This window comes from Branchiostoma belcheri, unplaced genomic scaffold, assembly GCF_001625305.1.
Source record: "Branchiostoma belcheri isolate BF01 breed outbred unplaced genomic scaffold, Haploidv18h27 scaffold78, whole genome shotgun sequence".
Lineage (NCBI taxonomy): Eukaryota > Metazoa > Chordata > Leptocardii > Amphioxiformes > Branchiostomatidae > Branchiostoma > Branchiostoma belcheri.
Window position 1 is genome coordinate 667,217 of NW_017804442.1, and position 27,178 is coordinate 694,394.

The 27,178-nt window shown below is 40.8% G+C and overlaps 4 protein-coding genes across 6 annotated transcripts in view; 1 reads left to right on the forward strand and 3 right to left on the reverse strand.

Moving 5' to 3' along the window:
• Positions 1-3,752, reverse strand: part of LOC109485703 — a 10,570-nt gene extending 6,818 nt beyond the window's left edge. Inside the window, 6 exon segments of the mRNA XM_019789369.1 lie at positions 341-603; positions 903-1,062; positions 1,287-1,830; positions 1,832-1,889; positions 2,579-2,722; positions 3,515-3,752. Of these exon segments, the coding sequence (XP_019644928.1) occupies positions 341-603; positions 903-1,062; positions 1,287-1,830; positions 1,832-1,889; positions 2,579-2,722; positions 3,515-3,722 (1,377 nt within the window). The 5' untranslated portion in view covers positions 3,723-3,752.
• Positions 3,753-4,748: 996 nt separating this feature from the next.
• Positions 4,749-16,065, forward strand: LOC109485788 (transcription initiation factor TFIID subunit 5-like). The gene is made up of 11 exons (XM_019789474.1): positions 4,749-4,875; positions 5,714-5,923; positions 6,354-6,512; positions 6,972-7,027; positions 7,804-8,003; positions 8,421-8,501; positions 12,844-13,006; positions 13,460-13,621; positions 14,043-14,314; positions 14,653-14,925; positions 15,403-16,065. The coding sequence occupies exons 1-11, from the start codon at positions 4,763-4,765 to the stop codon at positions 15,793-15,795; spliced, it is 2,082 nt and encodes a 693-aa protein (XP_019645033.1). The 5' UTR covers positions 4,749-4,762; the 3' UTR covers positions 15,796-16,065.
• On the reverse strand, positions 9,070-11,641 carry LOC109485743 (E3 ubiquitin-protein ligase DZIP3-like). The gene is made up of 2 exons (XM_019789418.1): positions 10,694-11,641; positions 9,070-10,232 (listed from the first exon to the last, which is right to left on the reverse strand). Exons 1-2 carry the CDS (start codon positions 11,631-11,633, stop codon positions 9,802-9,804), a joined length of 1,371 nt encoding a protein of 456 aa, XP_019644977.1. The 5' UTR covers positions 11,634-11,641; the 3' UTR covers positions 9,070-9,801.
• A 246-nt stretch (positions 16,066-16,311) lies between the features above and the next one.
• Positions 16,312-27,178, reverse strand: part of LOC109485752 (calcium-binding protein 39-like) — a 15,777-nt gene continuing 4,910 nt past the window's right edge. For 2 of the 3 annotated variants that reach the window (XM_019789429.1, XM_019789431.1), the window contains exons 2-8: positions 22,495-22,668; positions 21,909-22,073; positions 20,287-20,405; positions 19,793-19,961; positions 19,581-19,640; positions 18,774-18,983; positions 16,312-18,307 (exon numbers count right to left, since the gene is read on the reverse strand). In XM_019789429.1, coding sequence (XP_019644988.1) covers positions 18,122-18,307; positions 18,774-18,983; positions 19,581-19,640; positions 19,793-19,961; positions 20,287-20,405; positions 21,909-22,073; positions 22,495-22,605 — 1,020 coding nt within the window. In that variant the 5' untranslated portion in view covers positions 22,606-22,668 and the 3' untranslated portion in view covers positions 16,312-18,121. Of the gene's footprint in view, positions 18,308-18,773; positions 18,984-19,078; positions 19,132-19,580; positions 19,641-19,792; positions 19,962-20,286; positions 20,406-21,908; positions 22,074-22,494; positions 22,669-27,178 lie in introns of all 3 variants that reach the window. The other variant, XM_019789430.1, reaches the window with a different exon arrangement.

Here is a 27,178-nt window from a genome sequence, read left to right on the forward strand (position 1 = left end):
GAGATACATTTTGTATTTAACGTTTTATTGCCATATTGATAAGAAAGGTCAATAAAGCATTTCATATTTGAGGTAAATCAATAATAAATATAATAAAAACGTAATATAAATTGTACTCATAATTAGTTTTCTTAACTTTTTGTGCGTTGTTGTCATACATTTTGTTCCCAGAAACTACCCGGCTGATTTTCTCGTCACTTTTCCCGGACTATGACAATTAAGGCAACAGCAATGGGAAATATGACACATCGAGAAAAAATTGCCTTTTCCAGAACCTGCTCTACAGGACAGTCTGAAACAGATCAAAGATGGAGGGAGAGCATAGTCATAGGAAAAGTTACACTGTTGTCTCTTGTACAAGAAACGGTGCCTTGCAGTTCTTCATGTCCTCATTTAACCCCTTCGACTCTTCTATGCCCTTGTCTGTTCCGGATGCTGCAAGGTCAAGGTCACCATTAACTGTTCTCTCGTGATACTCCCGGGCATGCGCAGTTCTGGTGAGGTAAATTTCCACTGACGTCATGAGAAGTACGCTGAAGAAGACGGCACTTCCGGCCACGTAGAACGACGCGTTGTAGTTTCCGGTCACGTCATACAGATAACCTGACGATGCAGGAAAAATGTAAAATGTTACAGGTAAGTTACAGTAAACACAAATGATAATTTAAACAAAAACGATAGCAGGAGTGACAACTGAAACTGCAGTATGGGCAAAATAATTTTCAGTGTTCCCTGGTTACCAGACCTATTTAAGCTCCAGTGTCTCTTTGGTCCTCTTTGCAAATACAGCGAGGACGAAAGAGATTCGGAAGCTCAAATAGGCCCAGTAAGCAGCTATTTTAGCAATTGGAGACGTTGCACATCGCAAAGTAACTGCTATTTTTACTTGTATTACCCGGTACCTGCAATTGGAGGCCCGAACAGTGTGGGTAACCCTCCGAGTCCGTACACAATCCCCACTGCGCTGGCAAGCCGGCTCACTCCGCAGAACTCTGCCAGGAACACCGCTGTCTGGGTGTTGTAGCTGCCGATAGACAGCCCGAAACACAGGCAGCAAACCACCTACATGTACATGTAGCAAATGGCCAAAACACAATTACTCAAAACAACTGGATAAAATTTGAAAGCGTCAGACGTTTCGGACTCTATCCAGAGTCCTTTTTTTTTATATTCCAACATATAATCACAAGACGTGGTGACGGCATTTTATAACATATGTAAGAGGACTCCAGGAAGAGTAGTGGTTGTATTGGACGTTCCTTAAATAAACAAAGAAACAAACAAACCATGGCAGGGTACGTCTCCGCTACAGGCAAGCACAACAGGCTAAGGCTCAACGCCAGCAGGCACACGAGGTAGCCCCGCAGGCGAACAAACAACCCCAGGTCGGACAGCCAGCCGTACACTAGTCTAGATACTCCATCGGCAATGCCGATGACTGAGATCAGGAAAGCAGCCCTCTGTGCGTCTATCCCGGCATTTCTCGCGTGGGCAACGAGGTGCACATACGGGATGAAGGTACCGAAGAACAAGAAGACATTAGAAATTGCAAAGACAGCGAAAAACGGTATTTTGAAGAGGGAAAAGTTGAATAAGCGCGCACAGCATCCACTTTTGTCTTGAGGAGTTTTGGCAGTATGGTTATCGACATCCTCCTTGAGGTAGATTGGTCGTAGCAACGCTCCAAACACCAGCCCTTGCAGGGCCACCCCTGCGGTTATAAGTAGGGCTCCCCGCCAGCCATACTCGTCAATGATGTACTGGAAAAATGGCGGGAGAATGAAAGTACCAAGTCCAGTTCCTGTCACGCCAAGGCCGTTCGCTAGAGCCCATGAAGTACCTGCCTACCATGGTCAGGCAAGGTGTGTACATTAACGAGAAACCCACACCTGCAACGAAACGAGACGATTCCTTTGTAAGAAGTTAAAAAATTAACTTGTTACCCCTGACTCTGCCAAGGAGGTCTTGATATTAGAAGTCTATATAACTAGATACTAGTAATAAAGTCATTGTTACAGTGAATTCAGTGTAATTTTCTACCATCTAGACAAACACAATGAAAACAAAACCTCCAAATGGTACCATACCATAAAAACACATTTCTAATGGTGCAAAATATGCTAGTCTGGTTACCAACACTATTTTAGCTGCCAAGTCTCTTTCATCCTCTCTGTATATTCAATATGTGGTAGCGTGCGTAGTCCAGTGGTTAGCGATCCTGCCTCTGGACTAAGAGGTTGGGAGTTCAAATCCCGGCTGATGTCGCTCACCCGACATGCACGCTACTGTTTAGGGTCGCAGTCCTTCGGACGGGACATTAACCGTGGTCCACTGTTCATTGTGCTTGTCGAAAAGCGCTAGGGGATTTTCCCCGGTACAATGAACCTGTAAATACTGTACATAGCAAACAAACATAGCGTCTGTCTTCTCAGTCACGACCAGTGGAAGATTAGCTCTTCAGTGAGCTAAACTGGTTCGAGATCACTTTTTTTTTCACTTTCAATATGCTGGCTGGTGGTCTGTACAGTATTGGTAGACTCGACTATGTATCATACAGAAGTTCTGAGGTGTGATTTACCTGTGACAAATCCTGCAGTGACATACATGGCGGGTAAACTGGTGACGAAGAAACTTGAGAGGAGACCCGAGCCGGCCACCAGACTTCCCGCCATCACCACAGCTCTGCAGCCGAACACGTTTGTCAGGGCACCGGTAAATACCGCTGGGGAGGGGAAAAAAGGGGAATGGTACTAGCAAATGTGTACTTAGGTTAGGCATTTTGGCGGTCTCATGATTAGTAGTGATAATCTTAGTGATTTACTAAGATTTTAATACTGCAGTGTGGAAGGATTCAGACAAAACACCTTTTCAATTCAAGATGTCAACCTGGAATATTGTTTAAGAGATATATCTACTATCCATGTAACGTTACATCTACTAGAATATTCTACTATTAAACTGTCAACCTGGAAGGTTTGAACCACTTACACGGGGAAGGACCCCTGCTACTACTATACACTAATAAAGCACATAAAGCACTATACTGCAGCATATAAGTACAGAGTTAACTACTAAGTACTCGACCATTCCTTACTATTCTATTGTATTCTATATTCTATTCTATGCTATTCTATTGTAAGTTCCAGAGCTCTATTCTATTCTATTCTATTCTATTCTATTCTATTCTATTCTATTCTAAATTCCATGGTTAATATCCTGTCTTTTTTGTCTGATATACATGTACTATTATCATCATTATTATTATTACTTTTAATTGAAAAATTAGACAGCAAAATCTGCACTCCTTGTGGCCTGCGTAGCAGGCTTATAGAACTGGGGGTTTGGTGGTCTTCGGCTGTTTTCTGATTAGCCCAGTTCAAAAAACGGGGAGAATTCAACCAGGCCGGCTATGTTGTCTATATGCTATCAGAAAATAGCACATAAAAGCTCCCAAACACCCTGAAGATCCCCCAAACCTCCAGTTTTTGGCATGCTATGGAGGCTAACTCCTTACAGCCACACAAAGCGGTTGCTCCTTGTATAGAGCTGACCCAGGCTGTGTTTCTTGCGTCTTCTCCGAACGCCTCAAGAAAGTACGGGAAGAAGACGCCGAATGACTTGGCGACACCGACAACACTGAAGTGGCCGAGGAAGCTGCTGAGGACGACGAACCAGCCCCAACCGCCATCTGGTGGCTCCTCGCGGTACTGCACATGCTTCATCACAGTTCTCTGGTTTCCTTGTTGCCCATTAAATCTGTATAAACAAGGAGGTTAAATACAAGTTTCTTGGTATAAAAGAAAATGGCAATGGCTAGTTGAATTTAAGTACTAGTTAATTGTCATGCGTCACACATCTATTAGTTACACAAACATGTTCGCATGCACAAACGCACACACACACAAACACACACGCACACACACACACACAAACACACACACATAGAGTACCCATACACACACACACACAAACACACACATATCGTTACACATACATAGACGATCTGTAAAAGTTTTGCATACAATTTTCTTGCCATGTCTTACATATACAATATCATTTAAATGTTCACAGCAAGTCGGACTTTAGACATTTGACCCTGTCCCTTTTACTTAATAACTAGTAACGTTATACGGGCCCGTTACTAGTATAACGGTACACATCCAAGGCCACTCAGAGTGAAATTTGGCCGAACTAGCGAAGATAAATTTTAAAAGAAAGCTATACCTTCTATTGTGGGTGTTGTTCCATATTTTTCTGAAAGATGACAACGAAAGTCGGCGGATTTGCAAGGCTTCACGTTCAAAGTTGCCTGTTGTTGTTGCTTTCACCTCCTGATGACCCACTTTGACCCCTAAGACTGCAAGAAAACGCACCTACAATGCACAAACAAAAGTTCAAAGAAAACAGCAAACGATACTTTCTCGTTATAATGCACAGCATAAATATTTCATAGTAAAATAAATACAGCAAAAATTACCTTTGAGTTGAAATGTTGCTTATTTGTGGTTAATACCTGAACATTTACTTTTTGGTTTGATGCCCTCAATTAAGGGATAAACCATATTTGTTATATCTCGGTCTATTTCATTCTTGTACTTAACAGAACTTAATAGATTCAATTTGTTGATCGTTGAGATATTCTTTGTATTAGTATTACACATTGTAATAGCCGTTATATGGAACACGTTGAAAGGTTTATATTAAAATACTACATAGATACTACTGATATGTAACGAGTCACCCCCAATCTTGCCCAAACAAAATGGCGGACCCGAACCGTTCTGTTGTTGTTACCGATGGTTCAAACGACGGTAGCGCCGTTTCTGGGGCCGCTGCGGGCGTACAAAGCTCACCAAAGACGGAGAAAGGAGCAGGGTGAGTTTGTGTAGACTTTGGACATGTTTTGTTGATCATAGAAGCCGTTTTGTGGCCTCAAAATACGGCAAAGTTGCAAGCCCGCCAGAAATAAATTCACTTCACAAGTTGATAGATCTCGAGTCTTTTTCTCGTTATCTTGATGCATATTTACCTCACTAGTGTACTCCCACAAATTTACCTGACTTGTATGAATGTTCATAATACTTGGTGGCTCAAAGTTCTCTTGAGTTCTGTAGCTTTTAGGAAAGAATACCTTGATTATTTATATCTCGTATTCACAAAGCCTAACGTGGTTGCCTGTTATATAGTATGATTCGCTAGAGGGCACCTATGATAAGTGTGTGATTGTTGGCAATGTTGCGGCTTCAATTTTCTTAGTGTGAGAGGAAAAGGAGAGACAGAGAAAAAATTCAATTGTAATGTTAGTTGTTACTTTTCTTTTAGTGTAATCACAAGTGTTATTCATCGTAAGGTACTCTCCAGAAATACCTGGGAATCGTACCTGTGACTTACTGTATCGGTCTCACGTCCACTCAACCCTTCAAAGGATCTTACATCCCGCCAACCTGCCCTTTTCCCTCCATGACACTCACTCACTCACTCACTCACTCACTCACTCACTCACTCACTCACTCACTCACTCACTCACTCACTCACTCACTCACTTGAACTCACTCACTTGAACTCACTCACTAACTCACTCACAAACTCACTCAGTCACTTATCACTCACTCACTCACACTCACTCACGCATTCACATACTCACACTCACTCACTCACATACTCCCTCACACACTCACTCACTCATTCTGTCATTCATTTATTTCTTCCCCAGAACTGACCCAGGTAAGATGGACCAGCAGACTCTTGCCGCCGTCTTACAGTTCCTTAAGAACAACAACCTTAAGGAGGCAGAGGCAGCCTTAAGACAGGAGGCCAAGCTGCCGGACGGGAGCGGAGACTCCTCGGGGTCATCAAGGGTCGCGACGAGCGGGGAGGTGTCGTCAGTTCTGTCAGCTTACGAGAGCGAAGGGGATCTAGCGAGGTATGGTGTGCTTAGAACTGAATGATTGGGCATGGCACTGTGGTAACAACTGTAAGGTACATGTTTGTACTTGTAAATCATTGTAAAAGGAAAAGTTGTTAATACATGTAGTACTGTTTTATTCTTATCACTTTACATGTAGACTAAAGGTCTGTATGTGTATGTTCTTGTGCTATATACACAATGTACGTACAGTCAAAACTTCCCACTATTGGGACAGTCAATAAAATCTGATCTATATTATTAACATGTGGTCACTATAATGTATAGATAGTACTAGTCAAACTCAAAAAGAAAAACTATCAAAATGACCACCAAAAGTGGTACAATGTCCAGGTGGTTGTAGAGGTTGTCAGATTTGACTGTATCTGTAGTATTATGTACTACTAGTATATCATATATGTTGGAATATTTTTCCCAACTATCCCAGGTACTGTGAGTACTACAGTTCTCTCAGCTCCTTTATCGAATCGTCCCTGGACGCTCACAAACATGAACTGGGCTGCCTGCTGTACCCTGTGTTTATACACATGTATCTGCAGCTGGTCTATAACAAACACGAGAAGGAAGCTCAGAAATTCTTCAACAGGTGGGTAGTAGACTTTCTTTACTTGCTTGAAAAGTCTTGGTGATCTTAATTTTGAAATTTATGTTGCTGGGATGTGATTGTTGATAACAGACATGCTCCATGTTTACAGTTAAAACCTTTGTTCCAACACAAAAAAATTCACCTAGAGCTTTTGACCAGTCACTCTGGTCTTCCTCAGTAGACTGACCCAGATACCTTTGACCCAGTGTTGACGTCACACTTCTATGAAGCCACGTGACAAGCTTCACTGGGTCAGTCTGCTGAGGAAGACCAGAGTGACAGACTGGTCGAAAGCTCTAGGTGAGAGAACTTTTTGTGTTGGACCAAAAGTTTTAACTTTCAACATGTAACTACCAACACAGATGAACTTTTATGAAGACAGGCATGTTCATTATTATATTGTATACATGTATTTGTTTTCAAGTACATGTATTGACACATTTGTTATGATTTCTCTAGGTTCAGTGTGGAACAGGAAGACTGGCATCAAGAGGACCTTAGAACTCTGTCAACAGGTTAGTCTCTGTCTGGGGTTATGGGTTGTTTGCATGTTGTTTTTATGCCATGGGTGAACAAATACAAGATACATTATGTATATCACTCCATCACCATCCCCATGCACAAAACTAACTGCTCCGTGACAAATTTCAGATCATTTGGCTGCAGTGCATCCATTTAAGTTTTTAACCAAATAGCAGGAGAAAAAGAAACATTGGAAAAACAATATATTTCACTCCTATATGTGTATGTGTGGTATGAGTGAAATTTAAAGATAGGGAGAGGACACAGGCTGTATTTCCTGGCAAATTTGGATCATCAACAGTTTTGTTCCCTTCGGTGAAGAATTGGGAAATGCTGAGCAGGTGGACACGTTCCCTGGGACTCGTTTGGGCAAGCAAATGCATCATATTTCACCCCATCTTCCTCCACATACACATTTTTGCTTGTTTCAGTGAAACCCGTGAGCAGATGGAGGTTAATGACCTGATAAACACCTTCCTCTGACTCGTATGGACAAGCAAATGCAGCATATTTCACCCCATCTCCCTCCACATCCATGCCAAATTAAATTGGGAAATGCTGACATTTTTTTACTTTTGTTCCAGTGAAGACCCGTGAACAGATGGAGGTTAATGACCTGATGGACACATTTTGCGGCACTCATATGGGCAAACAAATACAGCCTATTTCACTCCATCTCTCTCCACATACACAAAATGGACTGCTCCATACCTCCATGCCAAATTAAATTGGGGAATGCTGACATTTTTGGCATTTTTGCTTGTTTCAGTGAAAACCCGTGAGCAGATGGAGGTTAATGACCTTATGGACACGTTCCGGTCCAGTAAGTTCGTTCTGCGGATGTCGCGTGACTCGTACCAGTCCCTGCGGCGGTACCTGAAGCAGCACGACCACCGAGAGCTCCTCTCCATCCTGCAGGACCACCTCTTCATAGACGTGTTCGACGGCGTGCCAAGAAACAGGGAACAGGTGAGGAGTCGTGTAGTCACTCTTTTGACTCACCTTTGATATGATAATCATGTTTTTAAATTGTTTATTCCAAGGCACATTTATGTTACATACTGTAATTCACTTTGTCTTCGATTGCATCTTCTGAGTAGCAAGTGCAGGGAGGGAGAGGATATGAAAGACAAATGATTTACATGTATGTTGATATATTATGATATAACATGATGTGATAAGTTCACAGCACAGAATTGGCCATGAACAGTGAGCAGTATACTAGCCAGGTGTAAACCTCTATTCTAACTGATTGATGATGTTTGTTAAAACAAGTGTCTTTGCTGTTACAGCCATATTTACTGAAGAAACAGAAAGGATGATCTTTTAAATACCTCCGTTCATTCATTGGCTTATTAAATACACATACAAAATGTGTATTCTCAGGTCCAGGCGACATCAGGTGCTATGATGGGGGAGGCCAGGAGGGATGCTAACAAGGTCAAGGTTCTGTATGGACTACCCAAGGTAAGAAACGTCATTTCTCTGGCCATCAGTATAGTAGTACTACTCTGTATTTATATGTGTATATTGTTAGCTGGTATAACTGCCTTTTGGCGTAACACACCATCCATGCAGGCACATTACAAAGACCTCAACACTTTTCAGACTTCATTAATGACTGGATCATTATCTACATCTAACTTCTAAGTCTACTGAAAGGTAGCTTAATACTTTTCTGCTTGAGACTGCTTTTAAAAACCTACATGTAGCGTTACCGGTATATCAATTTCTGTTGATAAGTGTACGTTACTAAACATCCGCAATATTTATATTACTGCATGTACAATAGATGTACTATACGTCATGTACTTGGTTTATCATAATAATTAATATGCTAACTAATATATAATGCCAAAGAAGCATTTTACAATGCAGCATATCTTCAATCAATCAATCAATCAATCAATCAATCAATCAATCAAATGGTTTATTTGTGAAAACAAAACAAGACCTAGTAGCCATTGGCTAAATTATGTCTTGCTGTACAATTTGATTTCTTGACATATTTAGCATAACACATTAAAATTGCTAAGTTATTCAATAATAAAATCCATGTCATTATACATCAAATACCTAAAAATAACAGTTTCAATTTCAAAATTAAAACTAACAATTACAGACATATATGAAATACTAACACAATAATATACAAAATAAAAAATAAGACTAGAGGACAGACTTACCACCCTAGAAGTACGATACACATTATTTGGAGGAATTCAATATGCGGACCAGGTATGGTACTGGAGAGTTCTTATATCTGTTGGTCCTGTATTTAGTCCTGTATCTTAGAACAAAAATCTGTTAACTGCTGGAATGTACCTATGATATATTTTATTTATACCAAACTTTGTGCAGCACCTTGAGACAACATTGTCATTGTTTTGAAATGTACAACAGAAACAATCTATACAAAGTCATGACATATTATAGGAATGTATGTACTTAAAAAGACCTTAGTGTCCGAGGGAACAATATGTACTGTACTCTGTGCTTAAAAATGTAACATGAAAGGTAGAAATGTATATGTCTAAACAAAGGGCATGTACATTAAACTGTATTACATGTACAAAATGTATGTTCCTCAGGAATTACTAGTAATTGAACTAAGCACACTGCACCATGCTTTAAACATATAGCTACAATGCAAGAGTGAAATATCTAACAGAACTATGCAAACAGGTTTGGGTCCCTCAAGCTCAAGGAATGATGCATGTATACAAATGTACATACCATGTGTACATGTACATGTGCTGTCACTGCCTTACAAGTTAAGACTTTTCTCTAATCTTTTAAAGAAATTTGGATTATCTCCTTGAAGAGGGGTAAACGTCTTTAGTTCGATTGGTAACTTGTCACCAGTGAAGCCTTTACGTAACACAGGAATCACTCTTCCAATCAAATTCTTGTCCAATTTTTCTACTACCGCTGTCTGGTAGCCTATCTTAAACCATTCATCTGAAATTGTGGAAGGTGAGTACACTATTATAATGTTTCTGCTATTTTCTATCCCAATGCTTAGGTACTGAAACACACTGTCACCTCCAATGTCATCTCTACATGGAAAGTAGCCTTCTAGCTTTTTTTGTTCCAGTTTATTGACAATATCTTTCTCTGTCCAAGACTCGTCAGCTTTGGTGCAGAGTATGCCAAAGTCGTATTTCTTTCCATCCACCTCACTGATGTCTGAATTGCCTGCAAGATGGGGGGAAAGAATCTGATATGATTACAACGTTGTGATTGGTCAAGATGGAAGTGAAGTGCTTTGTTTCTTATTACACCTGCGTCAGATGTTCTATTTCATGAAATACCTGGTGGCATATCATTTATTTAAACTAACACAGTGTGGTTAGAAAGGAAACAAAAGTTTGCTATCACTATTATGATGGTATAACTTGACAATCCAGACTGTTTTTCTTAGAATTATCAAATAAATTACAGCCTACACCAAGAATTGTGTTGTATCACTTTTCTATTCATTTCTTACAAGCATAAAATTCACTCTTAACTGTAAAGTAATACTAACATGTCCTAGGGGTCAGTTTATTTATCAGAACTCATTACCACAGGTTTGAATATTCACCTGTGGTTGAATATAATATGACTTTATCTTTTTTTTTTGTATTTTGGAATGAAGAAACTGTAACATGGCTTACCTGTACCAGAACTACGTGGCTGTTGAATTGTAGCTTCCACACTGCTTGGCTGTCCCACGACATTTCCCTGTTCGGTTTCACTATCACCGAGTGAGATTCCACTATCACTGAGTGTGAGACTCCTGACTCCGTCTGCAACCTGCTCATCTGTGTTTGGATTGTCTTGGATCGGTGTCTTGTCTTCTTGGTTGCCCTCAGTATCAGACAATCTAGACTGTTTTTCCACTTCTGTGATGATGGCTTTTTGCCCGTCCAGGATGTCTTTCATGCCTTCTTCAATTTTTTTTTCCAGGCTTCCCAGTGTCTCCAAGACTTCATTATGCTGAGCAGTGAGCAAGTCTTTCACTTCATTTTCTTCTTTGTGGAGCTTTTCAAATTTCTCCTGGTACGTCTTGGCCATTTTAGGATCAATAGTTTCGGATTTTCTTTTTTGGATTTGATCCTTGTCTCCTCCCAGTCCTATCAGGATGTCAGCCAGCTCCTTCCATAACTTCTTAAACTTTGTGTTAGACAAGGCTGTGTCCGTGATGTGCCCATAGTTCCTGTTTCTGAATAGTCTTAGTCTGATGATCCAGGCTATGGGAGATTTGTCCCCTTCTGGAGGTTCTTTGTTCCAGCCCGTTTTTGGTGGTTTAACGTTACAAAGTATCCCCAGCAGAAGACTCAGAAGGGCAATGTCAAAGTGTTCTGAACTGTCAGCAGCTGTTCCAGGTGATGGGTACACCGTTTTCTGCTGATCAAAATTCAAAATTCCCAACACAGGATCTGTGAAGTTTTGTCTATTTCTCCTCAGCTGCTCCTGGAAATTTGGAGGCTTCATTCTGCTCACTTCCTGGTCGAACACCTTTCTCACCAGTTTAGTGCCTTCATCAATAAGCAGAGCCTGTAGCCTTGCCCCATTGGCTGTTTCTGGGGTGTACGGGTCTCCTCCTGTGGCCATCTTCAGTTTTTATGAAATTCTAAAGAGAAAGCAAATGTGCAATTTGAGAAACATTAGCTCAAAATCAGTTCTAGTCCAAACATGGGGAAAGGGCTACAATAAAGTTATGTACTGTCTTTAACACAATTACTGAGCCAACAAAAATTTACTTACCTGTCTCTGAAACTACTATTACTTCATCTTACACTACGGTAACTTAAAACGCATACTTTGTGGTTCATTAATCGTGGAGCTAGCATTGAACTTTTAGTACCATATGGCATGGAAAAGTACTGGCGTCTGGACTGTACCTTTATGAATTGGGAAGGCAACTGTACATGCCTACATTGAAAAGAAGTACATGTACACACAGGTAGAGTCATGAAAAGAGATAAATCTGTTCCCCCCTGGCTTGAATTATGCCCTCAGATACATTATATTATGTAAGAATCCAGTAAAATTTAAGTGCAAATATTATTCACGCCCCTATGTTTCAATGGTCCCCTCCCTAACCAGTTTGAACAGGTTTGAGGGACCTGTTGATTGCACAATGTTATGCAAGCAAGTTGGCACCAAGCCAAACATGACCCTTTGTTCTGCTGGTCAGGCAAGGACCCATAGGTAACCCAAAACAATGCCTGATTTTGTGTATGTCTATACAAAGGGTGGTCAGAAAATTGAATTTCTGGGTCTCATACAATTCACACGAATGCAGTATATTAAAAGTAAATTAAAACAGACTTCCTAAACTCCCCCCCCCCAAATATCTCGTGTATATATTATAGTATGAGATATTGGGGGGGGGGGAGAACCTCCTTGGTTGAGGGGGAAGGATATCAAATTTAAAGGAAGCAAAAGGACTATAAACAAAGAAGGGGAAAGCAGGAAATGTCTTGCTGATGAAAACGAGATGGCAAAACTTAGCAAGAATTGTCATTGTATTGTTTAATGTTACTTGTAATAGGCATTCGTCGGTCTTAAAAGACCACGAAGTACTTAGGAGTCTGATATATCAATTTACCAATTGATGACAATGATAAGGGTGGGGGAGGAAGGAAGTTACATGTAGCACACTTTGTAGGTTGTTAACCGAAGTTTATTTTGTTCCCAGGAGCCAGACATCAATGTTCCCCTGAAAGACAATGATAAGGGTGACCAGACTTAACCATAAGGAAGTTACATGTAGCATAGGTTATCATATGTGTTAACCGAAGTTTATGTTGTACTTCAGGAGCCGGACATCAACGTTCCCCTGGATGACGATGATGAGGGTGGGGACGGGGAGGACAAACCTAAGAAGAAGAAACAGAAGAAAGACCTGCTGCTCAACAAGAACAAGAAAGCCGACCCCAACGCACCCCCTCCCAGTCGCATACCGCTACCGGAGCTAAAGGGTAGGATTCTGTTACTCATAATAAATGTTAGCATCACTGTACAATTAGACAATAATATGTAAATCACTTAGAAATCAGCTACAGGGATCTCTTTCAATTGTAACTTTATGCATGTATGCTGTAACAGATGAAAAGGACATTAAACAAAGTACAACACATTTCTTTCTAGATTGTAGATGTCGGACCCTTATTGAATATTCGCCTACAAATGTATTTGACATGTGAATTTAAAAAACTTCATTGATTGTGAAGAAAGAACATTGCTATACAGTATTATGTAGTTTGTAAGCCACTGTACTGAAGACAAAGTGCTCTAGTATACAAGAAAGGGAATTATCTTACTTTTTATTTGTTAGAGATCCTCTAGGCTTTTTAAATTTCAAACTCATCAATTATGCTATACAGATTTGACTACATTATCAGACTGTTTAACAATCCTTTCCTCCACCCCAGATGCAGACAAGCTGGAGAAAGTTCTGAGCTGGAAGGAGGGTCTGAAGCGAGTACCGCTCGGGAGGGACAACCTGCCTTCCATCTGTTTCTACACGCTGGCCAACGCCTTCCAGAACGTGTCAGCTGTAGGGATATCTGAGGACTCAAGCCTACTGGCTGCAGGTTAGAGTTAGGACAGTTGTGTACAGTTTAACTTAGGGTTAGGTTGGGGTTGGGGTTAGGGTTAGGGGTAGGGGTAGGTTAGGGTTCGGGTTAGCGTTAGGGTTGGGGTTAGGGTTGGGGAAAGGGCTAGGGCTAGGGCTAGGGCTAGGGCTAGGGCTAGGGCTAGGGCTAGGGCTAGGGCTAGGGCTAGGGCTTAGGGGCTAGGGCTTAGGGGCTAGGGCTAGGGCTAGGGTGAAGTATACATGTATTTACACATTATGAATCCCTGTGCAGGATTTGAGGACTGTAAGTGTGTGTGTGTGGAGTCTGTCCCCCCAGCGGCTGCGCACCATGCGCGGGGCCTCGGAGCTGGTTAGGGTTAGGGTTAGGTTAGTGTAACACCTGCTAGTGAAACTTACATGTACATCTAATCCCTGCTCAGGATTTGAGGACTGTAATGTGCGAGTGTGGAGCCTGTCCCCCCAGCGTCTCCGCACCATGCGCGGTGCCTCGGAGCTGGACCAGCTGGACAAGGAGGCGGACGATATCGTGGAGAGGATGATGGACGAGAAGTCAGCGGCAGACTCATGGCTCCTGCACGGACACACCGGGCCGGTCTACGCGACCAGTTTCAGCCCCGACAGGGAACAGCTACTCACGTCGTCAGAGGACGGGACTGTCAGGCTGTGGAGCCTCCATACATACAGTAACTTGGTATGTAAGGGCTTGTTAACCACCTTACATATAATAATAATTATATATACTAACTTAAACATAAGGTATGTAAGGCCAAGTTTTTGCTAAGGCACCAACCCCCATAACATGGGTTGTCAGAATACACTCAACCTGCACAAACTTACTGACAGTAACTTTGTATGTCAGGGCTTGTTTTAACCAACTTCACCAAAAATAATTGAAAAATTGTGGGTATTCTCATATTGTTATATTTGTGTTTTGAGGATACTTAATATCATACTAAGCATGCTGCTTTCTACCCAATCCTCAGAAAGCAAATGTGAATGGAATAAAACAAAGTTTTTGTTTCTTCCAAGGTGGTGTACAAAGGGCACAACTACCCGGTGTGGGACGTCCAGTTCAGCCCGACGGGGTACTACTTCGTGTCGGGGGGTCACGATCGCGTGGCTCGGCTCTGGGGCACCGACCAGTTCCAGCCCATCCGGATGTTCGTGGGCCACTATTCCGACGTGACCTGCATCCAGTACCACCCCAACTCCAACTACGTCGCCACCGGGTCCAGCGATCGCACTGTCCGCCTCTGGGACGTCCTGAACGGAAACTGTGTACGCGTGATGACAGGACACAAGGCAAGTTGTTTCAAACATTATGGATGACATCCACGCGCGCATTGATTTTCGCCTGTACTAAAAAAAAATCTCCAGGTTCTCCCCCGAGGCTCTGTGCTACAATGTATGTGCTGCAATTCACAATACCAGCTTTGTATTCCTGTGGTTTAGCTGCATTTTATTTTGGCTGGACTTTTTTTTTTCATTTGCCCGAAACGCAGTCACTGGTTTGGGTGTCTTCAGAGGATGTCATCCATAAAATTAACTCAGTGTGGCCTTACAGGAGTTTGTATGTACTTGTATGGTCCGAAATTAATAAACCATTCAGCTTTGTATTCCTGTGGTTTAGCTGCATTTTTTTTTAGCTGGACTTTTTTTCATTTGCGATCTTCAAAGGATGTCATCCATAAAATAAGCCCGTGTGGCCTAACAGGCTTTTGTATGTACAGTACTTGTATGGTACAAAATTAATAAACCATTCTCTCTCTCTTTTTCAAGGCGGCGGTCCACACGCTAGCCTGGTCACCCGACGGACGTTATCTAGCCTCCGCAGGTGTGGATAAAAACGTCCTGCTCTGGGACATCGCGTACGGTCGGCTTCTAGCAGAAATGAAAGGACACACCGACCCTGTCTACTCTCTTTGCTTCAGTAGGGAGGGTACCATACTAGCCTCCGGTGGCATCGACAACACTGTTAAGATATGGGACGTTCAGAAGGTTTTTGAGGAGATCGCAGGTTCGGACGATTTGACAAGTCTAGACCGGGCTTCGTTGGTGGAGGTTGGGCCGCTGCTGTTGGGCTCGTTTGCGACTAAAGCCACACCGGTTTTGAAGCTGCATTTCACACACAGGAACTTACTGCTGGGTTGTGGGAGATACCAGCATAACTAGGACTGGAGGGGGGGGTGATAGCTGAAGACATTCCATGAACTTATTTTCTTGTATTGTATATTATGTACATGTACATTGTATGGCCTCCTGTCAATATTGACCATGGTAAAATCCTAATTGATAACAGCCCTACAGCTCTGGCAGTCCTATATGAGAATGACAGTCTCTGCCACATACATTTGTACATGTACATGTAAGGCACATCTGTAAGCTGACTCAATATTAAATGCATTCATTTTTGCAATTAATTCACCTGTGACTCAATTAATGTGAAGGGCTCACCAGCAAACTGTGTCAAGTGTCCTAACTTTACAGATAGAAAGTCAGCAATCAACTCTGGGAATATGATGTGTACGTAATATGATTGTAAATAAATGGAAGATATTAATGGATTACAAAACACAACACAAAAGGTGGGGATTTACATGTAGTTTAGGTGACCAACAACTGACGGGATTCAAACCCCTAACCATCTAGTCCAAGCATCATAGCTGTAAAATAAAACAACACAAATCTGTTAATTTCAACCTGTTTTATTATTCGTTGTTTCCTTTATTTCAAATCACCTCGCTGCGCGCAAGGGAGATTTTTCCTCTAAAAATACACTTATTGTGCTAGTCTGGCTACTTCCCCACCTTAAACTCAGCTTCAACTTAAGGCTAAGCCTCAACTTCTCACTACAAAATAATCTGGGACGAAACTCTTCCGGCTAAATCATTGTTTTATACAGAACACACATAACAATAATATATATACAAATTGTCATTATACAATAATAATAAGATGATGTCTTTGTCACGCTGTCTGAAGTAAGGGACTCTATATAGAAAACTTAAGGGAATCATATAGAATTAAGAATGTTGACATGAAAATACTAAATATGTAAACCAACTGCAAGCACTTTTTGGTGTGAAGATGAGAATTTTACATTGATGAGTCATATAAAAACATTACAAGATAATTATTACAAAGATACATAAAGTAAACTGTTTGGACAATGAATCAAAACTGACAAAATGTAGGACAATTTAAGGAAAAAACCATCAATGGAAAACCATAGTAACAAAGTCAATTTGAGCTAGAACTATCCAGCAATGAAATAGCCTATGCATAAGTGCCATGTAATAAGGTTTACAAAATACAGGCATTAAGTACTACAGAACACGAAAGAAATGAATACTAAAAGGAAAATAAATATGACACTATGTTCAGCACTAAATGCAAAATATACATTGCTCCTGCCATACACAGTTAATCATCTAACTTCATTCATGTCTCCAAAAGGTATGAAATGCTTACAAGAAACCTTGTTTAAAACAATGCAAATGCAGACGTGCTACAACCAGGCCCCACTGCATGTCTGCAAAGCTGGCGTTTCGTGCCAAAGAGTACAGAAAAACAGACTTGAGTATGTAACTGTTCTTTAGAACCGAGCTTGCTCCCAGCTTATGTACATGTACAACATTAGAAAGTCAAGTTTTTTGACCCCAGGATAGGATTCTTATATCGCACGTTTTTCATAGCGCTGCTTGCCATATTGCAAAAAGGTAGCACGGATATTTGGGAGCTCTACAGACATCCTTTTACAAATTAAGACTGGCCTTGCAAGGCCACTCAGCTTTTTCGAGCCCCCTCTACAAAGCGTATCCACAGTGACTCACGTGATCTTCATTTTCATACCAATCAAAAAGATTTTCATTCAATGAAGACAGAAGAGGGTTTTGAAGCCACAAAATGCTGCCTACCATATTGGTGTCTCCTTGCATTTCAGTGAATCGTAGCTAAAAATACATCTGAAAAAGCTTTCAATCTTTCTCCTGTTGTTCTATATATACTAAGGGCACTCTTCTGAAGATTTCTGGATGTCTTTGTTGTGAAGCTTTCAAAAGCAGTACTAGTTGTAAGTATCGATTGTATATAAGAAGGCCATGCCAATGCAATTATTTGGTTAACATATTTTAACAAAATATGCTTCACTAGCAAAATGCAATATAAACAAAGCCTAGGGTCCAGGATAATGCCATTGTGCACCCAGTTTTATAGAGTGAATACAGTCATATTCAAGTTTTCTTCTTGCCCTCTACTTTCATGATGTCTTAGCTGCTAGCTATATTTTCTCCTCAAAATGTGTGAGTCTAAGACATGGAAATTACATGTAATTAGAGTGGCTTTAAAAGCTATGAGCTATGATTCACTGATAACAAAACAGGACACCAACACAGCAGCGAGAGCTAACTCCATGCCAACGTCACGCGAGCGAGCGCGTCGTGAATATCTAACCGTAACCATAGCGGCGACCCCGTAACCATAGCGATGACCCCGTGTATTATACGCCCTGTGGCGCGGGCTGGAGCTCGCGGATCTGTTTGATGAGGTAGGCCTTCTCGTCGTTGAACTGTTCATCCTCGGTACGGTCGGTGTGGAACCCCGTCAGGAACTCCACCAGCTTGGCCTGGTTCTTCAGCAGGATGTCCAGGATGGGCTTGCTCTTGTTCGGGTTGGCAACAAACACCTGGAAACATACCACAAGAAATTCTTTGTTTACCTCACAAAAACATCAGCAGCTAGTGTAATGAATAAGACTTGGGAGAAACAGGAAAAATCCTCTCTCCTTCCAGTTCACACATGCAAAAAGATTTCAATTTTGCCTGCTTCATCAAATTAAGAAAAGAATGCAGAGGACTACAATGTATCTTGTTACTCTGGTCAATGTGTTATAATTGTTTATAGACCTATAACTTACTAGTTGCTCACACACAAACTGAATGCTCCTGCATTCATGTGTAACTCTGTAAATTAAGTAACTAACCAATTACCAAATTAACTAGCTAGTTTTGTAACTAACCAGTCAGTAACCGATCTCACCTTGAAGACATGGAAAGCCTCGAACTGAATGTTCCTGCTCTTGTCCCTGAGTAACTCAGTTAACTTAGTAACTAACCAGTTAACTTAGTAACTAACCAGTTAACCGGTCTCACCTTGAAGACATGGAAAGCCTCAAACTGAATGTTCCTGCTCTTGTCCCTGAGCAGGTTCATCATGAGTTTGAGGTTGTCTGCGTTACTGATGTATTTGGTCATGGTGGTGAAGTTATGCCGGTCCAGCAACAACTCTCCCAGCAACTTCAGAGACTGCCTCTTGGTCACATAGTTTTCTGATGTTAGCAACTGCTGATAGTGCCCAAATACCTGCAGAAACAAGAAATATTTATATAAATCTGAAGCACATGCATGTGCATCTACCAGTGTAGTACTGTAACTCTCCCAGCAACTTCAGGGACTGCCTCTTGGTCACGTAGTTCTCTGATGTTAGCAACTGCTGATAGTGACCAAAAACCTACAAATACAAGAATTATGTAAGTAAATCTGAAGTACATGTGCATGTATGTGTATCTAGCAGTGTAGTACAGTAACTCCCACAGCAGTTTTAGTGACTGCCTCTTGGTCACGCAATTCACTGATTATGTTAGCAACTGCTGATAGTGCCCAAAAACCTAAAGACACAACAATTACTTATGTAAATCTGAAGCACATGCATGTGTAACTGCCAGTTTAGTACTGAATCTCAGTAGTTCCAGCAACTGCCTCTTGGTCACATAACTCACATTGTCCTCTGAAAACATTAGCAACTACTGGTGGTGGCCCAAAACCTGCTAAAGAAGATAGAATTCAAAAAGAGATTTTTAAACCAAAGGCCTACAAATTTCATAGAGTGCACACATGCACAGCTAACTTAAATGTAATAGTACATAACATGGGCCTCAGACTGGGTTGGGAAGTACATACCTTGTCGTAATTCTGTTCCAAGAACTCCGCACACAAGATTTTGTGTTTTGTCAGAAGGTCCTGAAAAAGGCAAACAGAACACAATCAATGAAGGTACAGTACTGTATCTTTTGATCAAGAAAGCACATAACAATCATACATGTATGTGTAGAGGTGGTCACTATTACTTCAGGTTTGACTGTACTTTTCGAAAAAAACGAGATGATCTATACCTTGAATGTAGCGAAAGCGTCGGAGGCCAGGTCGAAGGTTGACATCTCCACGTATCTGAAGAAGTCGTAGAACTGGTTGGAGTACAGCATGATCTTGGCGAGGGCCTCGTGCCTCACACACTCTCTCAGCATGATGCCGCAGTTTAGAGCAATCTCAGGGGTCTCGTAGCTGTGGGGAGGGAAAAACAAAAACACTCTTAAGCTTATGTGCCCTCTGGTAGAACATTCAGGAACTGCAGTAACTCTCAGCATGATACCACAGTAAAGCAGTGAAGGGCCCTCTGGCAGAAAATGCAGAAACTGCAACATAGAAATACTCAAACATACACCAGCTGACACAGCAAAAAACAAAAGTTTATTTTGCTTGGAAAATGAAAACTGTACATCTTCAGGTAATTGATTTGAAGAAATATTGATTGATTGGAACAAATATTGATTGATTGATTGATTGATTGATTGATCGGTTTATTGATCGATAGGTAATAATTACTCACCCCTTCATGAGAGTGAAGAGGATCTCCTGTCTGGTACAGATGTACTCGACTGTAGGAGACCTGGTCCCAATCTGTCTTCTCAAGATGTTACTGAAGATCTGTGCAACGTCCTTCTTACCCTGCAAGGAACAGAGAAAACACTTCTTAAGATCATGGCATTTCACCTTAACCTTTAGCTCACATTTTGCTACCGATTCTGTACTGTATTATGGGGTTAGGCAGCAAGGAGTGGGATAGGACAAACTTAAAAGAGCATGGATGATAGTGTTGTATAGTTAATCTACATCAATTTCTTTCCTTTGTTCTTGGTCTTGGACATTTGAAAATTAAAGTCACAAGTTGCAAATGTAGCATTCAAGAGAACAACATCAAAACAGAGGGCTGAGAAGAAAAGACCATCTCTTTACCTCTTTATTCACTCCCTGAAACTGTTTGTACCAAGGTACAGACTCTTCCATACACAACTGATTTTCTCTCCATATTCCAGTCTTTTCTTTATTAATCTCAGACCCAACATCTTCATATGGTAGTCCCTTGGATTACAAATTAATGTATTTTCCCCATTAACCCAAGCATAAGACTCCAGTCTATAGTGGCCACCTTTGACAGGAGACCATTTCTTCCTGGTCCCCTGAGTAGCCACTATTGACAGTATTTCCATCCCCATGATGTAAAAGTTCCCAGGAGAGTTAGAGGCAGCCAGTCTGTCTGGCTCTTGATTTTAGTAGGTCAGCGTTGCTACGTTAGCTAGCCCTGATCTCAATTTTCCGCATGTACTAAAAACCATTAATAATTCACACCAGCTACAAAACTGATGATGCACGGAAAACACTACAGAGCACCTTAAACTCATTTACAACGGTTTCAGCCACTTAATAATTTTGCAGCACGGTTGAAAATCAAGACTTTGTGGTGTCTTCAAAGATACCATGAAATCTTGATTGAGTTCCTGGCTAAAAGAGCAATGCAATGCAAGACAAAGCACCTACACGCTCACAATGTTAAATTCATAAACTGTACTTCAAGTTCAAAATTTGCTCAGTTCTTGAAGGGTTACTAGTAGTTGGTTTAACTTAGTGTACAATAGGGATCTGTATGCTCTGAGTCTGAGAATCCTGTGACCTTTAAATAATCTTTGAAATTACAAAAAAATATCATTTAGATTCTTATCTAAAAATCTGCCTCCAACCAACTCAACTTGAAGTCAATTTTGTGTAGAATGTTGATAAGAGTTACTGGGTATGATCATATCTGAGACTAGTTGTACATTTCCTGGTCCAGCTGAGCTATTGTTTTTTGGGGGGGTAATACACTCTAGCCCCCTAACTATTCATACCCCCTGGCCTTTCTTCTGAAAACTCACTTCGAAGTCTACTTTATGTTTAATGTATACATCTTTTCTTGGGGGGGCTTCTGGCCCACTAGCTAATAATTACATACCCCTTCTTATCTAAAATGCAGTCCCCTAACTCACCTACATTGTAACTCACCGTCAATTTTGTGGAGGTTGTTGATGAGTGTGATGATCGTTAAGTTAAAGTTGTACATTTCTTGGTCCAGTTGAGCCATTGTTTTGAGCCCTTGCTAACTTTTCAGGGTCTTTATAATTGTTATTAACTCACCTCGAAGTCAATTTTGTGTAGGTTGTTGATGAGTGTGATGATCATGTCAGAGTTGTACATCTCCTGAGCCAGCTGTGCAACCAGCTCTGTCACAGGCTCCTGGTCTCCTGTTCCGTACAAGATGTTCTTCATCGCTACCAAAGTCTTGGACGCTTCTTCTGATGCCTGTAAGGAAAACAGAAGCATGAGAATTTAACCTTGGAACTTCAAACTCAATAAGTTAATAGCAATGTTACCACATGCCACCAAATGCCTTGGAGGCTAACTTTTGTAGGTGGGCCAAGTGACGCAAAAGGAGTTGTATTTTTCTCTCAAAACATTCAGCTCCTTGTTACATCACAGTAAGTAACTTAAAGTTAAAGGTGCTCATTGACAAGTTTTTGTTTCTTTGTTTCATATAACCTGTAATCTGCCCATAGGTCTAACACACTGATTTCTATAGTAAGTACGAATAAACTTGGTGTGTCACACCAGTTGAAGTACATGTACATGTTCATTGTATGCTGGACCAATATTTTATCACCCCATTCCAGAAACTATATATGCAACACCTGAAGTTTGTAGGAGAATTTGTCCCCAGACCCACCTTCTCTGTCTTCTTGTCGGGAAGGTCCTTCCGTTTCAGGATCTCCATGGCGTCTCGGAGCGTCTTGGCGAGCTCCGCCGGGCTCTTCTGCGACTTGCCGAACAGCGGCATGATGGGTAATGCCTCAGGGCACTATAGGATAGACTCTCTCTCTCCTCTGTGACAATACCTCAACTGTATAGGAAATAAATGTACAGTTTTAGGATGGAAAAAGGAGGCTACATTAGACACAATTTGCATTTTATTTTTAAATCCAAAAAAGAAAACTGAGCTTTCTTCAAGGAAAACATACATGTAATCTAATCAAGTGTAAAACTCATTTTGTATAACTTATAAGGCTTTTCTGGTAGCTAATAGTGCAAGTAAGACAAAGATACTGCAAATACAGATACAACTTCACTGTGGAGTGATTAATAACCCTGTTTAATCACGCCTATTCTTATGTTTTGAGAAATGGAAGGCTCAAAACTTTCTAGAAAACCAGGGAAAGTTTCTCCAAATGTTCTCATTGGTATTCAGGTATCGACTTTTAAGTCTTAAGTCTAGACATTGTCGAACCTTAAGATTTATAGTGGAAACTTAAGTGTCGTCTGGAGGATTGGAGAGTGCCCAAGATCAATGTGTAATCAGGCAGAGGAGAATTCTGGACATCTTGCTGTATTACTTGGGCAACATCCAACCGAAAGTTAACACTTGCAAGTTGTAGGTACGACCACCATGGGTGGCATGTGGCGGGCTGATGGAATCTATTACAGCAGCCCTGCGGTTGGATCACTGGTCCAGGGTTCAAATCCCATTGGAGCTCTAAACTTGCAAACCACACATAAAATGTGTTAGGCCACACTAATTTTATTTGTTGGTTCAAGGATTGAAAAAAGGGAAAACTTGTAGCCTGTCACACACATGTACAGTAGGGAGTAAATTTATTTAGTATAATTTACTTCCAGTTATGGGTAGCACCAGTATGTGATGTAATTATTTTCCTCCTAGCCCTCTGTTTAGCCTCTACCAGGCTTCGGGAAGCGGCTGGAAAGAGTAGAAATCGGCCAAATAGAGAGATAACATGCCGAGGGAGTTGGTCCGTTAGAGAGTACATTTTGCAGCAAACTGTTCTCTCCCAGCAGACCAACTCCCCTGGCATGTTATATCTCTCTATTTGGCCGATTTCTACTCTTTCCAGCCGCCTCCCGAAGCCTGGTAGAGGCCACTCTGCATACATCAGGTCATTTTGTGCTATTTCTATTCTGGAACTTTCAAGAACCAAGGAAATAAATTGAAGTGGCTATATGCTGACAAAATGTGACAATAAAATCTCTCTAACCTTAGTTTATATTCGGTTGTGACCATAAAGCAATTTTTCATTGATAGTAAAAGGTCAGCCTTTCAACTGTCTGAATAAACATGATATATTACGTATGCAAGCAGTAGCAGAATTAGTTTCTAATGCCAGATTTTTCAGCCTCCATAGTAGGCTCTGCTTTTGGTTTGTCTGTATGTTCTTTTCTTGCAATTTCAAAAGTTTTTTTTTTTTTGCAAATTTCAGCTCGCAGGTGAGTATGTCAATTCCTAAGTATGTTTCAACTTTCATAGAATTAGAAAAATTTTTAAAGATGGTAGAATCTAAGTGCACCACACTGGCAAACCTTTAACATATGTGTTAGGAACTTAGAGCTATAAAACCTAATTGCTTAGGAATCAATTCAATGATGTGACAATCTATTTCAGCTTGCTGACACTAGCGACAGTGCCAACTACAGAATAAGGGCAATCATTGAGGGACCCAGGGGAATATATCAGTACATGACAGACATCCCTCCGTGACTGAAATAACTAAAACGTAAAAGATTTTCAACGGTACATAGTATTAGTAAGGGCTAGCAGGGCTCCAAACTACACATGGCTGTGTATATGTAATATCAAGTCTTATAACTCCGTAACATACCCTATTTACATTTGTATATACATGTATTAGAGTTAGACTACCACATCATAGAAAAGGTGAACTTAAAGAAATGTACTAATAATACTAATGCATCATCGTGTGGCGTCGTGTGGTATAGTGGTGGGGCTTTCGGCCCGGGACCCGGGGGCCCTGGGTTCAAATCCACCTACTACATACCCCGATGTTGTGCCCTTGGGAAAGGCACTTAACACACATTTCCTCATACAGCCAGTCTCTGAAAGCTGTCAAAAACTTTAGAGTTTGACGTTAGGAAGGGCATCCAGTCAGTAAAAACCTTGCTTCAAAAAAAGACTTGCACAGGCTTGCTGTTGTGCACCTCAGCATGCTGAGGGGCAAAATGGCAAGCCCAAACATGCACCTGTGCAAGCACGTCTATACCCCCGAAATACGGGGAATCAATAGACGTAAAACTTGGATAAGAAGAAGATCATCAGTACTCCCTAAGGTATCTGCAAAATGGAAAAATAGATTTTAGGAAGTATGGATCCTATCCTATCCTATTGTATCCTGGACAAAGCCCTTGTGGGGCATCATGCCCAGACAAACTAGAGACTGTTCAGAAACCATGTCAGTTCTTTACATAGCTTTTTGACTGGTGGTAACAATTGCTGACACAGCAAACAAAAATACACTGAGTCAGTGACTGATGTACTAGTACGCAGGTACAGGGTTGGTGCAGGTTAGGTGCAAGTAGACAACAAAATACCTGAACAATCTGTAGAAGAAAGTGGTATATTGAGCCCTGCAGAAAACCTTCATTGGTATAACAAGCAAGGAAGGCATTTCTAAGGGCTTAGTAACACACACATACACATACATTACCTGATTACTCCAACAAAGGCAGCAATGTTTTCAGTGACGTTAGTCTGTGATCAGCTGACGACTGGCCTAAATTTGTTCCCAAATCTAGTTACACGAGTAACACGACTGTATTTCCCTCAAACAAGTGCCACCTTATAAAGATGTCTCACTATTTGAACTATAAAACCAGTTTGCGCTTGAAGTTCAGAAGTTGAAATATCTCTTTAGGGACACTTCTGGGACATATTGTACAAGGTGGGGTCATTTGGTGTAAACACACATGTGGTACACACACACACACACACATATATATACATGTATATATATGTATAAATACATTATAATACTAATACTAGTATACATGTAAAGATTTCTTACCACTTGAACTGGAAAAACAGCACTCACTGATGAGTCAGTTCAAAAGTTGAGAATTTGATCTAGATCTTTAGATCTTTAGGAACATTTCTGGGACAGTTTAAGTAAATGTAGGAGTTAATTTTGAGTCCTGGTGTCCAGGCCGGCTTGATCCGGACCAGCTCACAGTTTGGTGTGAGGATCTATTGACCCCAATGTGACAACCTCAGGTCATTGCATGGGTACTGGGCAGCAAACATTTCATTTTCATCTGATGGAGATCTCTATGTTCTTAGAGTTAGCAAGGACATTATAGACACAGTTCAAATAAGGATGATGCTATCTTTAATTATAGAACCTTGCCTTTGAGAAATTGCCTTATACATAATACATATTCAAATTCACAAGTGTTTACCCTGAAAGACTTTTAAGTGTGAACATAACAGAGTGCAAAGAAAGCTGTCAGTTAAACTAAACACGGTGGTAAAATCTGGGTTGCAAAGTTCCCACATGCCATAGAACCCGAACTGTGTTCGATCGTGTTCGATCTGGGCAATTCGAATCGAACCCGCGTTCTATTTCGGGGTCACCTGCGGTCATTTACAATAAAGCGGCAAAACAAGCCTTTCTGCCTCCGTGCCGTGCAACAGATAAAAAACAACACTTTTCTATAGATAAAAACAGTTTCCTGGACAGTACATGTCCGCTATCATTTTTTGTGGACATGTAACATGTAGCGAAGCTACTGTCGTATCCTTGGGTGACCTTGAATACTGTAATGATTCTTTACGCCAGTATGAATAACACAATGCAGACTTTTGGTCGACATGACATGTCTGCAAAACTCGTTTTAACCTGCAAGCATGGAAAGTCAAGCATACCCCATTCACGGCTCAAAATGACCGTTATGGTTGTCCCGAAAATCGTGTTTTAGGGATTTTTTAAAAATGGCCTCAATTTTGAATTATGGGTAATTTAGTGCGAAAAATGTAAAGAAAAATCATTTTTTCACCAATATGTCGACAAAAACTAGACTTAAAATACAGAAATTAAAAAATCCCTAAAACACGATTTTTTATCTTATTCCTAGTCGTCGAAAAATATAAAAATCGGGAATCTGGGGTAATATACGTAGCCAGGTTAAAACGATGTTTGCCTAAAAACATGACATGACTTGTGGTCGGAAATCCGAAAAAAATCGTCTTTCGGAGCGAAATTTTGAAAAATCAATGATTTAACATAAACAGCTAATATTGAAAGGATGTTAAGGCAATAATTTCATTTTAATTTGACGAAATTTACCATTAAATCCTTTTTGTTTATTTTCAAGTGTTTTGCTGGTAGGCCAAACTCGGCCCAAATAGCGTCTTGTAATCCGATACCTTTTAGAACGCGCCTAGCAATGGGAAAGAATACCGTAGTGACAGACCGCCGTGAAAGGCCTCAATATCTCTATTAAAAGTCAATTATCCAGTAATGAAGCATGTGTGAAAAACTGATGAATAAAACAATTTTGTATGAGCAATTTCAAAAACAATGCTCTAAATGACGTACCTGATAATCTAT

What these genes read in the sequence shown, in the direction of transcription:
- LOC109485743 (XM_019789418.1), bottom strand. Translation starts at nt 11,633, where the DNA reads ATGGCCACAGGAGGAGACCCGTACACCCCAGAAACAGCCAATGGGGCA. An exon ending in GCCACGTAGTTCTGGTACAG is followed by an intron (nt 10,233 to 10,693) that starts GTAAGCCATGTT and finishes CCCATCTTGCAG; the next exon opens with GCAATTCAGACATCAGTGAG.
- LOC109485788 (XM_019789474.1), top strand. Translation starts at nt 4,763, where the DNA reads ATGGCGGACCCGAACCGTTCTGTTGTTGTTACCGATGGTTCAAACGAC. An exon ending in CTCAAGCCTACTGGCTGCAG is followed by an intron (nt 13,622 to 14,042) that starts GTTAGAGTTAGG and finishes ATCCCTGCTCAG; the next exon opens with GATTTGAGGACTGTAATGTG. An exon ending in GCGTGATGACAGGACACAAG is followed by an intron (nt 14,926 to 15,402) that starts GCAAGTTGTTTC and finishes CTCTTTTTCAAG; the next exon opens with GCGGCGGTCCACACGCTAGC.